Source organism: Balaenoptera physalus, assembly GCF_965194825.1.
Source record: "Balaenoptera physalus genome assembly, chromosome: 1".
NCBI classification, from domain to species: domain Eukaryota; kingdom Metazoa; phylum Chordata; class Mammalia; order Artiodactyla; family Balaenopteridae; genus Balaenoptera; species Balaenoptera physalus.
The window spans coordinates 79,647,500-79,664,244 of NC_138882.1; the positions used below are offsets into that span (position 1 = coordinate 79,647,500).

At 48.3% G+C, this 16,745-nt stretch overlaps 1 protein-coding gene and 1 long non-coding RNA gene across 5 annotated transcripts in view; both read left to right on the forward strand.

Annotated features, from left to right (window-relative positions):
- Positions 1 to 773: 773 nt before the first annotated feature.
- LOC309639596 lies at positions 774 to 7,699 on the forward strand. Its single transcript, XR_014251774.1, has 2 exons — positions 774 to 6,562; positions 7,316 to 7,699. It is a non-coding gene; the product is annotated as an uncharacterized lncRNA (long non-coding RNA).
- A 2,562-nt stretch (positions 7,700 to 10,261) lies between these two features.
- CFAP45 (cilia and flagella associated protein 45) overlaps positions 10,262 to 16,745 on the forward strand; it is a 30,796-nt gene continuing 24,312 nt past the window's right edge. For all 4 annotated transcript variants that reach the window (XM_082471321.1, XM_082471322.1, XM_082471324.1 and 1 more), the window contains exons 1-2: positions 10,262 to 12,436; positions 12,531 to 12,619. In XM_082471321.1, the coding sequence (XP_082327447.1) occupies positions 12,394 to 12,436; positions 12,531 to 12,619 (132 nt within the window). In that variant the 5' untranslated portion in view covers positions 10,262 to 12,393. The remainder of the gene's footprint in view (positions 12,437 to 12,530; positions 12,620 to 16,745) is intronic.

Genomic DNA, 16,745 nt, shown 5'->3' on the forward strand with positions numbered 1-16,745 from the left:
TGCACCCCATCCTCCTTCCCTCCTTTCTCCTATCACTACGTGATACTCAATGTATTTTACTTATTTATTTTCTGTCTCCACCCACAGGATGTACACTCTGTAAGGGCAGGTTTGTGTTGGTTTTGTTGATGCAGAGTAGTGCCTGGCATGTTGTAGGTGCTGGATAAATATTTGTTGAATGAACGAATGAATGAGTGAATATCACACTGCCCTCATGCTCCTGAATCGCCTGGTCTGGTGCCCAGCCAGCCCAGGGTCCCAGCGACCCAGCCTGTCATTGGATCTGAAATGAAACCAGTTTCCATTTCAGTTTCCAATGCTTCCTCATTTCCTGTCAGTTTCCAACGATTCCTCATTGTTCATTTCCCAAAAGTAAAAACCTGAGAAGCCGGTTCTCCCTATAGCCTGAGGAGTGGAGGTTGGGAAGGGGATGGAGGGTGGTTTGTGTGCTCCGGGCAAATGGAAGGTGGTTGAGGATTTGGCAGAAAAAAAATGGGAAGAGGGCAGGAAGAAGAGGTAGGAGCCAGCATTGGTTCATTTACTCCTTGCCTTCAGCCTTGCAGTGGAAAATCACTGTGGAGGTAAAGGGAAAGTAGGCTTGGCCCATGGTGGCTGATGGGAAGGAGAGCTGGAGAAGGAAGGCAGGGAGGAGGAAGAGGAGGGGGAGGGGAGGGGAGGGGAGGGGGAGGAGGGGAGGGGAGGGGGAGGAGGGGGAGGGGAGGAGGGGGAGGAGGAAGAGGGGTTCACAGTGTGGCTGACCTGTTGGGGAAAAGTATAGTTCTGTGCGGTCTGTTCATGTGCACTGAGTGTGCGTCCAGGTGTGTGAGAATTCACAGGGCCAGGGCTCAGGGGGTGCGGGTGGGAGGAGATGAAACTGTGACCATGTGTGGAGGCTGCCTGTGAGTATGTGTTTACCAAGGACTGGGGACTGGGGGTGCAGAGAGGTGTGTGTCGGGTGTGTGTAGGCAGAGCGTAAGCGTCTGAGCGTTTGTACATGGCTCCATGGAGAACAATATGTCCATTCCTGCCTGTGCAGCCCAGAGAGGCCTTTGAGAGCTTGGCAAAAAGCCCAAGGACCAGTGGAACAGGGAAAGGGCTGGACAGTAGGGCCCCAGGGAGGGAGCAATAAAGGGCCTGGGATTAAATTTGTTGAAGAGAAGGCTAAAAGTAAATTAGTAATGGTCTCCTTGTGAAGAAAGGAGTTTTAGTCCCAGTGGCTAGGGAGGTAGATTAAAAGACAATGCACTGAAGTTGCACCTAGAGACATTTAGGTTAAACAAGGAAAAAAGATCCTCTTGACTCTGAGGTGTTATTAGCCTCTGGATTCTCTTAAGGGTCAGGAGGAAGGTCTTCAATAATAGGACAAATCTCATCTTCTTAAGGTGGAAAATGAGCAATTCTGCTGGGAACACTCATATATACACCCATTTTTTCATTCATGTATTCATTCGTTCAACAATTATTGGGGTTCTACCCTATGCCAGGCCTTATGGGGGATATGAAGATTATTAATACATGATCTCTTTGCTCAAAAAGTACCTAGTCCTGTAGGGGAGGTAAAACATGGATAGGAGCCATGATAATTCAGAACGCCAGTGATATGTGCTTTTAGAGAAATGCAAATAGGGCTCTTTGGGAGGATCACTTGCCAGCCTCCCGCAGCCCTGGATCATTTCTGGGGTGGAGGTTGGTGGTGATGTCATGGTGAGCTGAGGCTACGTGTCTCAGGGATCCTCTCCCCTGATCTGCTGGGGGGAGTGGGGCTGCTGGTTGGTGGGGGTGGGATTGCTCCTCCGGAAGAAGGAGTAGTCACCGGCTCTGTGGTCAGAGGTCAAGTTTCAGTGGGGAGGTGAAGGGGCTGTTCCTCTTCTGCCTGGAGTGGGGGTGGGCAAAGAAGTCTGAGTCAGGGTGAGAACCAGGGATTGGGTGGGGACAGATCAACATCACTGGGGGAGGGTAGGTGGGGAGTGGGTCATACAATCATCTCCCCAAACACTGGGGCTGCCATACCATTTCGCCCCGCTGTGGACAGGGCCTGAGCTTTGAGTTGTGTCTCCATGAGAGAAATGTAGCTCGGTGCGGGGCTGAACCAGCACGGTGATGATGACGACGATGATTCACCATTTTTCTGTTAGTCACTCTGCTGAGAGCTTTACCTGTATATTGTATTTGTTCTTCCATTATTTCAAAAAATATTTATTGAGAACCTATTCAGGGCAAGGCATCTACTGGGTGTTGGAGGATACAGAAGTCAACAAAACAAGTACAGTCTGTGCCCTCCTGGGAGGAGCTAGAAGAGCAGAGGGCCAATTATAATGTGATTTGTGGCGTGCTAAGGGGAGTCTAGGTGAGAACCCAGAGGAGGGGACTTAACCCAGCCTCACGGGGAGGGGCATCAGTGAAGATTTCTGGAAGGTCTGAACGGAGGATTTAAGGATAATTAGAAGCATAAGGGAGAGGCCAGTAGTGTTGAAGAGGACAGCAGTCTCCGGGTCTCCGCCGATCTGCAGCATGGGTGTGGGCTGGAGGTGGGAATGTGCAGGGCTGGACAGTAGAATGGGTGCGTTTAGAGGCCGGAGGGGTGGGTGCTGAGAAATGCACATCATCAGAGGGCCTTCAATGTCAATGAATAATTTTGGACCTTTCATTAAGTGCAGGGGAAGACATTGAAGGATTTTAAGCAGGGGGATGAGGAGATGAGAGTTGGGTTTTAATTTAGCCGATTTCCTTAAGCTGCAAGGTAGAGAATGGCCTAGGATTGGAGAAGACTAGGGAGTGAGGCAGGCCAACTCCAGGAGGTTACTGCAGCAGTCACAGTAGAAGCAAGAGCGGCCTGGGGAAGGAGGGCCAGTGGGGATGGAAAGAAGAGACTGGATTTCAATATTGTTTAGTACTCTGACTGTGCAGAGTTGAAGAAGGGGGCGAGGGATCCAGAAAGAGGGGCTTCAGGATTCAGCCACTAAGCAAATGGTGTCTGTGGCTAGGATGGGAAATCCAGGAGAAGGGGCTTGACCACCACCACAGAATATTATTCTCTCCTATTTTACAGATGAGGAAACTGAGGCTAAGAGAGCAAAAGTAACTTGTAGAACCTACCTAGCAGGTGGCTGAACTGGGACTTAAAACTTGTGGCAGAAGAAGTCCAAGCTAATTGCTCACCCCATCGTGGAGCTCCCTGGCTTGGAGGCTGACCCTGGGGAAGGGTTCGGCCTGCAGCCAGCGTGAACTGTGGTTTTTCTGTAGGTGGAGGCCAGGGCCACAGTGAGGAAGGGAGGGGTCTGGCTTAGGAAGAAGTGCAGGAAGTTCAGCTCTGCACCAGCCACCTCTCCAAGGCAAACGGAGATCTGGCAGCCACAGAAAGGAACTAAGAGACCCTGAGGCCCAGCCCCTGATCTTGCAACTTGGGGTTTCTGTCCTGAAGGCCCCCTGACTTTCTGGAGCCCTCTGACAGCCTACCATGTCCCTCCAGCCATAAAAACTACCACAGCCCCCAGGACGGTATCTGAGAGCTGTATTTTCAAGGCACTTCCATATCTATTAATTCCAGGGAGACTTGTCACCTCTTGGGAAGGCTTGAATATTTTTATACCCTTTGGGGAGAAGAGAGAAACTGAAACCGAGAGACTGAAAGTGATGGGCCATGGTCCCAGGGATCTTGAGAGTAGAAAGCACACCCTGTGTGCCTTTAGATGGCTCATGGTTCTCAGAACATTAGTAGCAGGCCCAAGAGGAGCTCAGCCCAAGTTCATGGTTTTGAATTGGTTCTGCATGTACTAGAATCCAGGTCTCTGGACTCCTGGTCAGTCGCCGGGTGTTGAAAATACCCATGTCAAGCATCCCTGGGGATGGGCTGACTGTAGGCCCCATCCTGTATTTTCCCCCAACCCAGCTACCCTCTAAGACTTCGAGCATTGGAATCCCCTGGGGTACTGGTTAGAAATGCAGATTCTAGTTAGTCCTGTTAGACCTATTAGGCCGGGAATCTGTGGTGGAGGTGATGGGGGTGGTGTCTTGAATTTGCATTTCAAACTGGCTTCCCCCATAATTCTTAGGCAGCAACACTGTCCTAGGGGATTTGGAGAAAGAAGTTTCTCCAACAAGAAAACTGAGGTCTGAGCCAGCCCTGGCTGTGCCTTGAACGGGAGTTGTCCCCACCCCCCCACGCTGTACTGTTTGGCGACTGTGGCTGGGTTGCCGGGGGAACCAGGCTGTGTAACTTCCTGGCTTGGGTGGTTTTCCCCTCCTTGGCCTTATCTCAGCATCCGCCACCCAGTCCAGGGCCGTGCTGGTCACGTAGGAGGGGAAGCTGGTGCCAGGTGTGTGGAGACGTGTGCAGGGCACCAGGGCGACACTGGCCCAAGGACCTGGGGCGGTCAGGAGGGTGATGAGATTTTGAAGAAGAAGTAGGGGAGGCTGCAGATTTGTGGATGACTTTCTCCTTGGCCTGAGGGTTATCTGCCCAGTGGGAATGTGGCCAGGTAGGGAGGTTGAGGAAATGCGGATGTATGACCAGCATGGGGCTCTCTCTGTCACGGCTCTGGAGGTTCATCTCCTCAGGCACGCCTCCTCCCGTGGGTGGGGGCACCAGTATCAGAGGGTGATGTTGCCCTTCTGGCCTGTGCCCTCTCGTCTTTCCCTCCTTCCCCCATCTAGATGCAGGGCCTCCGGCCAGGTACAAGCCTCACCCTGTAGTCCCCACTTCCACTCCCACCCTAACCATCTTCCTCCCCCGGTTCCACTCCACCCCAACTCTTTCCCTCGTGCTCACAATCTCTCTCCTTGGCCTCAGATTTCTTCTTGTTCCTCAAACTCTCTTCCCCATCCCTGTCCCTTGCTTAGTCTCTCAGGTTGTAGCAGGAAGGCTCTACAGTTTTGAAGAATGGGAAAGAGAAAGAGAGTTTGGAAGAAGGCAGGAAGGCAGCAAATTCCTGGAGGAAAATAATTCATGCATTTAAGTATTTATTTATGTTTTAAGCCATACTTTGTTTTAGAGAGACTTGAGGCAATTTTGATAGTCCAAGTATTCCAGGAAGAAGGGGGTTGTGAAACAGTCTCTCAGGCATCCTTTGCAACTTAGAGGATTTACAGTCTGATTCCTGGTCGTGTTTATACGACACTGAGGACAAAGACATTCTTCCCACCCCCCCCCCCCCCCCCCGCCCCAGTATCTCCCTGCTCTGTGGGAAGGAACAGGGAAGAAAACCACCAGGCACTATGCAAACTGATTTTCCAGCCTGGTCTGCTCTTTCCAGTGCCTCTCTTTTGGGCTATTACCCACCGACACAGATGAGGAAACAAGGCCCAGGTGGTTAGGCGGTTCACCTAAGGTCTCTCAGCTATAAGTAACGGCGCCAGGGGTCAAAGTCTTTTGGTCTGGCTCCAAAATCAGTCACTACTTTCCTTCTTCACTGCGCTGCCCCAGGAGCACAAGTCCTGGGAGAGCACCTTCCAGGCTGCCTTAGATAGAATTGTGGGCTCTGAACAGTCTAGGAAACGATGATTTACTGAGACCTAATGGGCATCCTAGAGTTCCCATCACGGGCAGGTGTCACCCCTAAGATGGGAGTAGAAGCTGCCCAAGAAGGTGGGTCCAGAGGAAGGAGCTGGGGCCTCTATCCTGGAGAACTGCCAGGATGTGTATATACAGCAAAGGAGTTCAGAGAAAACAGGAGTGCAATAGACCACCCCTAACCCACAACTGCATGCACTTAACACAAAGTCTTCTATGGGAATGTGGAAGCCCCATCTTTTTGCCCATTGTCCATGTGGGGCCCTGCTCCCCCCAGGCCACATCCAGACTCCACAACTCTGATCCCTGTTCCTAAATGCATATCAGAGAGAGAGGGAGAGAGAGAGAAAGGGAATCAGAGTCTCCTTTCTCATGCTCTTAGGAGACATGCTCTAGTGAGAGGCCAGAGTTTTCACTTTAACCAAATGGCTCCTCTGGGTCCTGTCTCCCAGGCTCCTCCCATTTAAATGTGCTTGTTCATCACAGAGTCAAAATTCCTATCCCTCCTGCCTCAGCCAATGTGGGGAGCATCTCAGGAGAACAGCAGGGTGAGGCCTGCCTAACACAGCGCCCCAAGGCCCGGTAGGGTGAGGAGGAGCTGCGGGACCCAGCCCAGCCCCTGGGCTCTGCTCCAGCTCCGAGGCACCCAGCAACTCTCCGGGATCTGGGCTCCTGGCTCCTGGCCAGCAATCCTGGGTTTACTCTGAGACTTCTCTGGGAGTGGCGACTTGGTAGGAAGGGTCAGGCAGCCGGAGGTGGAGTTAGGGTTAGGCAGATAATCTGGACCTGCCCTCTTCCTCAGGCTGCAGCAGCCAGCCTCTTAAACCTCCCCCGTTGTTCTCATCCCTCGGCTTGCTAGGCAATGAGAGTGCTGAAAATGGGGCAGAGCACAGGCGGAGAGTGAAATGAGAGCTTAAGGATTGGGCTAGAAGGAGGAAGTCCCCAAAGATGCACAGCAAGTAGAAAAGACAGGAAGACAAGGAAGGGCACAGGGGAGAAGGTGGAACAGGACGGTGAGGGGAGGAGTGGGCTGAGCCTGGCTGAGGTCGGGAGGTGAGAGCAAGGGCAATCTGCCCCACACCCATCGGACGCGGCTGGGCAAGTGAGCCAATTGCTGAGAAGGGAAAGGTTGCCTCCCCACTTCTCAGAGGTGGAACTGGGTTTTGTGAGGCCTGAAACTTATACAATTTTGGAAGCTCCTTTTAAGAAAAACAAAACAAAATTAATTACAGGAGTAAACATTTAACTAGAATAATGTCGCAACAAATTATACATTAAAAAAAAAATCTGGCAGGGATTTCCCTGGTGGTCCAGTGGTTAAGACTCTGTGCTTCCACTGCAGGGGTCAAGGGTTCCATCCCTGGTTGGGAAACTAAGATCCCACGTGCCGTGCGGTGTGGCAAAAAAATTAAAAAAATAAAAATCTGGCAAATACTATACACATCATAACATCTGGAAGAGTGACATAAGATTCATATGAATTCACTGCCTGAAACAAGTCTAAAATAGTTTTCGCCCTTACCTTTTTTTTGGCAGCTTATTCTTTGTCTCTTCACATGATAAAGATTTTATAATATTACCTTATATGGAGAACAGAACAATAATTCAGTTTTTTTACTCTGGCATGATTTTGATCAACACTTTTATTATTGATAGATTAGAATGTTTCATTTCACAGCTTCTTGTATCAATTTTTTGATTGTTGTCAAATTTGGGAAAAATCTCTGAAATTTCTCTCTTATATGAGTTGTAGAATTTCAGGAGATTGTCCAGTAATTAATCTTTTTTTTTTTTTTTTTTATTTAGACTGTGCCGGGTCTTAGTTGCGGCACACAGGATCTTCGTTGCGCCATGCGGACTCTTAGTTGCGGCTTGCACGTGGGATCTAGTTGCCTGACCAGGGATCGAAACTGGGCCCCCTGCATTGGGAGTATGGAGTCTTACCCCCTGGACCACCAGGGAAGTCCTTTAGTAATTAATCTTAAGTGTTCTTTGAGTTCATGACACTCATTTACCCGATTGTCATAAGTCCTCATTTTAGTGTACTAATGTGAGTTTTATGCAATCTCCATCAGTGTCAATCTTTTATATCAAATCAACAAGAAATTTAATATTTCCCCAATGTATTCATACAACTTTCTTCCCCTTGTTAGTTGGATTATTAAACAATCCAAGTGCTTGTTTATTCTGTTCAAAATTTGTCTATTCCTCTTATTGAATTACCTTTTCTGGTAATCTGAAAATTTTTGTTTCAATTTGCTTCTCAATTTCAAAATAATTTCTACTGATTCATGGTTCATTTTTATTATTTGTGTTTCATAAACCCAATAATATCTTTTATTGAAATATAATTGACATATAACATTGTATTAGTTTCAGGTGTACAATACAATGATTCAATATTTGTATATATTTTGAAATGATCACCACAATAATTTATCACCACACAGTGTTTTTCTTGTGATGAAAACTTTTAAGATCTACTCTCTTAGCAACTTTCAAATATACAATACAGTATTACTAACTACAGTCACCATGCTGTGCATTATATCCCCAGGACTTTTAAATTAAATTAAATTTAATTTATTTTTTATATTTTTAATATTTTGGCCGTGCTGCATGGCATATGGCATCTTAGTTCCCCATCCAGGCATTGAACCTGCACCCCCTGCAGTGGAAGCATGGAGTCTTAACCACCAGACTGCCAGGGAAGTCCCGGGACTTATTTATTTTATAACTAGAAATTTGTACTTTTTGACCCCCTGCCCTGACTCTGGCAATCACCAGTATGTTCTCTGTACCTATGAGTTCTTTTTGTAGATTCCACATATAAGTGATATCACACAGTATTTGTCTTTCTCTATTTGACTTATTTTACTTACCATAATGCCCTCAAGGGCCATCCATGTTGTTGCAAATAGAAAGATTTCAGTCTTTTTCATAACTAAATAATATTCCATTGTATATATACACCACATTTCCTTTATCCATTGATGGACATTTAGATTCCTTCCATGTCTTGGCTATTGCTGTGGTGAATATGGGGTGCATATATCTTTTTGAGTAGTGTTTTTTTTTCTTTTGAATAAATACCCGGAAGTGGAATTGCTGGATCATATGGTAGTTCTATTTTTAATTTTTTTAAAAATAAATTTATTTCATTTATTTTATTTTTGGCTGCGTTGGGTCTTCGTTGCTGCGTGCGGGCTTTCTCTATTTGCTGCGAGCGGGGGCTACTCTTGGTTGAGGTGTGGGCTTCTCATCGTGGTGGCTTCTCTTGTTGCAGAGCACGGGCTCTAGGCGCACGGGCTTCAGTAGTTGTGGCTCGTGGGCTCCAGAGCACAGGCTCAGTAGTTGTGGCGTACGGGCTTAGCTCCGCGGCATGTGGGATCTTCCCGAACCAGGGCTCAAACCCGTGTCCCCTGCATTGGCAGGCGGATTCTTAACCACTGCACCACCAGGGAAGCCCTATTTTTAATTTTTTGAGGAACCTTCATACTGTTTTCCATAGAGACTGCACCAGTTTACATTCCCACCAACAGTGCACAGGGATTCCCCTTTCTCCACATCCTCGCCAATACTTGTTATTTCCTGTCTTTCTGATAATAGCCATTCTAACAGTTATGAGGTGATAGCTCATTGTGGTTTTGATTTGCATTTTCCTGATGATTAGTGATGTTGAGCATCTTTTCATGTACCTGTTGGCTATATGTATGTCTTCTCTGGAAAAATCTCTATTCAGATCCTCTATCCATTTTTCAATTTTTTTTTTTTTTTGGCTGTTGAGTTGTATGAGTTCTTTACACACTTTGAATATTTACCCTCATCAGATATATGATTTGCAAATATTTTCTCCCATTTGGTAGGTTGCTTTTTCCTTTTGTTGATGGTTTCCTTTGCTGTGTGGAATAAACCCGTTAATTTTTAAGTAAATTTTCTGTCCTTTAATACATACTTGTAAAGTTGACAGAAGAAGAAAATGTACTCTTTCCTTCTGGCTGCGTTGGGTCTTCATTGCTGTGTGCGGGTTTTCTCTGGTTATGGCGAGCAGGGTCTATTCTTCGTTGTGGAGCGCGGGCTTCTCATCATGGTGGCTTCTCTTGTTGTGGAGCACAGGCTCTACGTGTGCGGGCTTCAGTAGTTGTGGCTTGTGGGCTCTAGGTGCGCAGGCTTCAGTAGTTGTGGCACACGGGCTCGGGAGTTGTGGCTCGCGGGCTCTAGAGTGCAGGCTCAGTAGTTGTGGCTCACAGGCTTAGTTGCTCCGCGGCATGTGGGATCTTCCCAGACCAGGGCTCGAACCCGTGTTCCCTGAATTGGCAGGTGGATTCTTAACCACTGCGCCACCAGGGAAGTCCGTATTATTTAAATTTTTAAAGACACTTTCCAAAAAGCAGTTTAGAAAGGCATATGTAAGTTGTTTCAACTTTTTGAGAATATATTATAGATCATTAAAATATCACTGTTGGGCTTCCCTGGTGGCGCAGTGGTTGAGAGTCTGCCTGCCAATGCAGGGGACACGGGTTCGAGCCGTGCTCTGGGAGGATCCCACATGCCGCGGAGCAACTGGGCCCGTGAGCCACAACTACTGAGCCTGCGCGTCTGGAGCCTGTGCTCCGCAACAAGAGAGGCCGCGATAGTGAGAGGACCGCGCTCTGCGATGAAGAGTGGCCCCTGCTTGCCGCAACTAGAGAAAGCTCTCGCACAGAAATGAAGACCCAACACAGCCAAAAATAAATTAAAAAAAAAAAAAAATCACTGTTATGTAGCAAGGTGTGGGAGGCAGAACAGTGCACCACCTCCCCTCATGCGAATGTCCACCTCTTAATTCCCAGAACTGTGAATATTTACCTACAGGCAAAAGGGACTCTGCAGATATGGTTCGATTAGGGACCCTGAGATGGGGAGATCATCTTGGATTATCCAGGTGGACCCAACCTAATCACAAGTCTAAAACTTAGGGAATCTTTCCCAGAACGAGATGCAACTAGGGTGGAGTGCTCAGAGAGATGCAATGTTACTGTTTTTTTTTTTTTTTAATTTTTAAATATATTTATTTATTTAGCTGTACCGGGTTTTAGTTGCGGCATGAGGGATCTTTGTTGCTGCGAGCGGGATCTTCGTTGCAGCATGGGAGATCTATATCCCTGATCAGGATGTAACCCAGGCCCCCTGCATTGGGAGAGCGGAGTCTTAACCACTGGACCACCAGGGAAATCCCACAATGTTACTGGCTTTAAAGATGGAGGAAGGGGGTCATGAGCCAAGGAACATGAGTGGCCTCTAGAAACTAGATAAAGGATTCAGCCTAGAGCCTTAGTAAGGAATGCAACCCTGTCGACACCTGGTTTTTACCCAGTAAGACCCTTGTTGAACTCCAGAATTGTAAGATAATAACTTTATGTTGTTTTAAACCACTAAGTTTGTGGTAAGTTGCTGCAGCAGTGGTAGAAAACTAATACACAAGGCTCAAGTAGTTTTTAAATGGAAAGACCATCTCATTATACCTAGAAAAATCCAAGTAAGCATGTGTGTTTAAAATTATCTAGGAGAAGAAGTCAAAAAGAAAACCTATCACTGTTGGAAAAACAGAAGTAGTCAATGAGTTTAGGTCCTTTGAAGGCAGCTTTTTTTCTCTGATGAGATGCATACTGTGTTTATAATTACGTATGTTGCATCACTGGGTCTCTTCCAGGCCAGAGAGAACTTCAGTTTGAACAGGTCTTGATGAGAACAGAATACTCACTTACAGTTTTACATAACAGAGGCTTAGAATCTTTTCGCGGAGGGACTTCTGGCTTTGTTCATTTCAAACCTTGTTTTTCCTCCACTGTGCAAATACTCTTGGTGTGAGCATCGTAGCACATATTCCCATGGAGATTATGGTCAGTCTTTCCTGTCCTGACATCAGGTGAGGTGGCATAGTGGCTTGGTGGAAGGAGTGTTCCAGGCAGCCGTTCCTCCACCTGGACAGATGGCGGTAACTTAACTATCTGTGTAAGTGGTGGAGAACCACACAAACCTGTTTCATTAAATCCAAAGTAACATGTATCCTTAACTCAGCTTACTTTTTTTTTCGGCCGTGCCGCGCAGCACGCAGGATCTTAGTTCCCTGACCAGGAATCAAACCTGTGCCCCGTGCAGTAGAAGCGCGGAGTCCTAACCACTGGACCACCAGGGAATTCCCTCAACTTACTTTTTCAAGGGGCTCATGCAAATGGCAGGCCTGAAGCTTAAGCACTGATAGCTTTGAGGTAAATTCAAACAAAAGCCTGGGAAGCAATTCCCTTACCCTGCATTTGGTCATCCCCCTCCTTTCTGCCTCAACCTCACACCTTTCCTTCAGAGAGGCAGCCTGAGTTGAGAAAAGAACACTAACTTTTGAGTTTGGACAGTTATCTCTCTTGGTCTCAGTTTCTTCTTTGGTGATGCGGATAATAACTACCCCATAGAGTTGTGGCTGTGAGAACTGGCTGGAAAACATAGGGGAAGCATCCAATCCACAGGGGACTGGTTACTTCATCTTCCCTCCTCTCTGGGCTGCAACGAAGAGGCTGGGGAAGGAAGGGTGCCAGGAACAGAAAAGCCCTTCCCTCATTCTCAAGCCGGGAGGATCGTGCCAGCACCTGTAGGGTAGCTCCCCTGGCTTCTCCCTCCCTCTGATCCCACCTCCAACACTTTCTGCCCGCCCCACCCCCTAACTTGTCCTTCTGAGGCTCCCAAAGGAGATAAGGCTGGAAAATCCAGGGAAGGAATGTGAAGCTTGCCGGAGTTAAGCCCTTTTAAAAACAACTGGAGGTGACCTGGTCTCCCTTCCCCCACTCCCCTGGAGCTTGTAAACAGCCCTCAACCACCCTAGCTCTGCAGCCGATCCTTCAGCCCTGAGTATGTCAGAGGAGGCAGTGACTGGCTTTACAACACAAAAGTCAGGTTGGAGTAAGCCCCAGAAAGGTGGGCTGTGGAGGGAGGTTTGGGCGTGGGAAAGTAGCTCAGAACTGCAGTCACCACTTCTTTTTGGTCTAAGAGTTCAGTTTATCAGCACTGGAGAAAAAAACAAAAGGAGTTGGTCTTGTGGGAAGGCTTTGTGAGGCTTGGAGCAGGCACAGCTGTGGGGTAAGTCCAATCTTGTCCGTGCAGGTTGGGAGGTATAGATGCCAAACCAAATTGGGAAAAATCATAAAACTCCTAAAAAGCTTTCCAGAACAGTACATACAAACTGCGAAGCATTAAAAGGCAGGTTCCCTAAAGCCAGGTCCATAGATTTCGATTCAGATATTCTAGTAGGGTCTACATTTCATTTTTAATAAACTCTCCTAGGCGATTCGGAGCTGGAGGTCTGAGGCCCACATTTTAAGGAACTGCTCCTGAAACTACATACACATCCTCACGGCTGGAAGTTCCTTCTTTGGTCTAACCAGACTCTCTGCTGCTGTGAAACTTGTTTCGTCTGATCCTGCTTGCTTCTCTGCAGACTAAATTCTCATCAGGGTTTGGCTTGGCCCCTCACAGGCACTGGGGCAACGGTTACCATGGTAACCTAGATGGGGTGTAGGGGGAAAACCGTGACCCTGGGCCTGGCTCCTGGAGTGGCTGCCAGCAAGTCAGACCCCCCTGGGCCCATGCTAGGACCTTGACGGTTTGGGTCCTGACCCAAGAGTTCAGCCAAAGCAAAGTGAAGAGCGGGGCGCGCCAGGGCGGGTCAGTCTTTCAGAGCCACTTCCCGCTCGAGCGCCGGCGGGAATGGTCAGAGGGTGGGGCTCGTGTTCCTAAAGCCACAGCGCGCCGCGTCTACCAGCCAGAGCGGATCAGAGCGGAGGGGCGGGGCCGGGGCCGGGGCCGGGCGGGGGCGGGGCCCGGGCCGGAGAATGCGGGCTCTTGGTTACTATGGTAACGCGTCAACACCTAGCGTCGGTGGTGCAGTGGGTGGCGGAAGCGGTGGAGGCGCGGAGCTAGAGAGTGCGGCTGAGATGGTGAGGTCCCGGGTGTGGAGGAGAACCTCGGATGGGGGCCTCATGTTTCCTCAATTGGGTTGGGTTTCTAATCTGGGAAAGTGGGCATCTGGGAGACAGACAGAAGTTGGGTCTGGGGTCAGGAAGGCCCAGGAGCGGGGATGACACCCCTGGAAGAGGCAAGGGAAGTCCTGAGGGGCGTCCAAAAGAGAAATTAGGGGTGGGGTCGATAGCGATTGGAAATGTGATCCGGTGCTGAGCAGAGGCAGTGGGGAGAAGGGCTGTCCCAACCTTCTTCCCCCTCCTATCGGTCTGGAGCCTCCATGGGCTGGGGATTGTGGGATGTGATGTGGGAAAACCATTGGTGAGGAGGCCAGATAACAGGTTATGGTACGCATTCTGCCTCTGACCAGCAGGGTGACAATGTGTAAGTCACCTAATGTCCTGAGCCTAAGTTTTGTCTTCTGTTACTGGGGCTCTGGGTCACTCGTAGGTACTCAACAAACATTTGCAAATGAATGAATGAATGAATGAAGAGGGTACCAGATTTGAAAGTCCCTGGAGAGGGATTGGGACTGTCTAGCAGGCCTGGGGTTCACCAGGATGGAGAGGACAAGGGTCATGAGGGTTGAAAGGGCAGCAGGCCTGGGAGGAGGTATGAAGGAGATGTCTGGGATCCCATGAGGATGGTGTGGTCCCTGAGGAATAAGTGAGAGGGGCAGAGGATAGGTGTTGGAGCTTTGGGTTACTGGAAATAACCTTAGAATTTCTGGGTGCACACCCGGTGGCAAAGGAGTCTGTGATGTACCTGTGGACACACTTCATGCTCAGAGGTCACACTGCTTTTCTGGGGCTCAGTGGTTCAAATTCAGGGTCCCCAAGTCAGGATTTCAAGAAGAGCCTTGTTAATTATAAAAGAAACAAATCTCCCACAAAGAGCACTTACGCATTTTACGATGCATATTTATCTCCAGCTCTCCTGGGTGATTTACAGGCCCAGTGCTGTGTGTCTGTCTCTGAGGGCCTAGCATCACACTTGGCATCTAAGGGCACACAGTAGATGTTAGTTCTCTTTTTCTCCTGTTTAAAAAATGTCATATTTCCGAGTCCGAATTAATCAGTGAGTTGCACCTGGGCTAGACTTGTGGGCTTTGGCTCATGCAAATCAGGGATTCCCCACCCAAGGGCCACTCAGGAAGGGGTTCTGGTCTGTTGACTGAGCCCTTCTGAAGTCCCTTGGACACGACTGGGCATATGGGCACCTTTGAGAAGCAATGGGTCAAGTTAATGATCTCTGCCCTTCTGTGAGACCAAGAGTGTGTGTGTGTGTGTGTGTGTGTGTGTGTGTGTGTGTATGGTGCCACTAGCTTTTGAGAGTGTTTGGAGGAGTGAGGAGGGGTGATAGTTGGGGGGAGGGTCACAATTAGGCAGACCTCCAGGGTTCTTACAAAAACAATGAATAACATCCCCCAGAAGGAGGGACAGGGCCTCAGTACTGAGTAGGATGTCATCTTCAAGTGGTACTCCACAGATGGCCAACCTAGTCTTATTTGAGGAAAGAGGTGACCCAAATGTATCGCTCAGTGGAAGGTAAGGTGCCTGGTTCATGGGCATCCCCACCTTCTTAGTAACCAAAGTCTACAGAAAGGAGGTAGAATCAGGCTAAGAGCTCAAAGCCTGAATTTGCCAGCCTGTGGTGAACCTATATGCAAAAGAGACACCAGATCCCAGGGTGGAGAGGACATCCAGGAAAGGACAAGCCTTTGTCTTTGTTCAGTTGACAGGCGTTACAGTTACGTCATGGAAACTCCACACTGCCCTGTTCCAGCCCTGTTCGAGATCTGTCTTGTCGGATTTGAGCTGAAGATCCCGGGTCTCGGGACATCTGGCACTGCAGCTTTTTAAGGGCTGCACTCTCTGTGTTCAGAGTCAGGGCACCGGGTCCACTGCTTTGTTTTGTAGTCAAATAAAAATAGTTGCCCCCTCCCCCTGCCCCAGTCATAAAGAGAGTTACCTACTCAGTGCAGAACATTATTCAATACAAGGAACACCTTAAGATGCTAATACTCACCTGAAATTACTGTTAAACATTCTTGTGAACTTTCTTTTAGTAACACATTCTGGGTGCATACCCTTCATATGAACATTTTTACTACTGTACTTGCATGTTTCTTATAATCTGCTTTCTTTAACACTTAATATGGGGACTTCCCTGGTGGTCCAGTGGTTAAGAATCGGTCTTGCAATGCAGGGGATGCCGGTTCAATCCCTGGTTGGGGAACTAAGATCCCACATGCCGCGGGGCAGCTAAGCCCACACGCCACAATTAGTGAGCCCGCGTGCCACAAGGAAAGATCCCACATGCGGCAACTAAGACCTGACGCAGCCAGTAAATAAATATTAAACAAAAAAAGAATTGAAAGCAGGGACTAGAACATATATATATATATATATATATATATATATATATATATATATATATATATATATAAACTTAATATGTTAGGGAGATCATCCTGTATCTATAACGGAGTGAAAATCATCTTCTGAATGACCAGCTAATCTTTCTGCATCAGTCTCTCCCAGAGCCCCCAGCAATGGCTGAATTCTTGTAAACCTGGGATAGAATGGTATTTGAAGAGACAGGGAGTCAGCTAGGTCACCAAAAGGAAAATATCAAGGCAGAGCTGGCATCTTTTTCTGTCCCAGTCCTCATCTTTGCCAATCATCCTTGTCTCCTCAGCGGTCTTTCCTTACCTTCAAGAGCTGCCTTGGGACTTCCTTGGTGGCGCAGTGGTTAAGAATCCGCCTGCCAATGCAGGGGACACGGGTTTGAGCCCCGGTCTGGGAAGATCCCACATGCCACAGAGCAACTAAGCCCGTGCGCCGCAACTACTGAGCCTGTGCTCTAGAGCCCACAAGCCACAACTATTGAAGCCCGCGTACCTAGAGCCCGTGCTCCACAGCAAGAGAAGCCACTGCAATGAGAAGCCTGTGCACCGCAAGGAAGAGTAGCCCCTGCTCGCCACAACTAGAGAAAGCCCGCGTGCAGCAGCGAAGACCCAGTGCAGCCAAAAATAAATTAAAAAAAAAAAAAAAAAAAAAAAGAGCTGCCTTCCCCCAGGGAAGACTAGCCGGCTTCTCTCTAGGTACAGCTCAGCTTCTTGGGGATATTTATTTGGTCATGCAAGAAATAAAACCAGCCCTTCACCTCCTGAAACAACCTCTTGGCTATTGCCTCTAGCCCAGAGGGATCTAACTTTCCATTTCTGCTTGGTCCTTCATTTTTT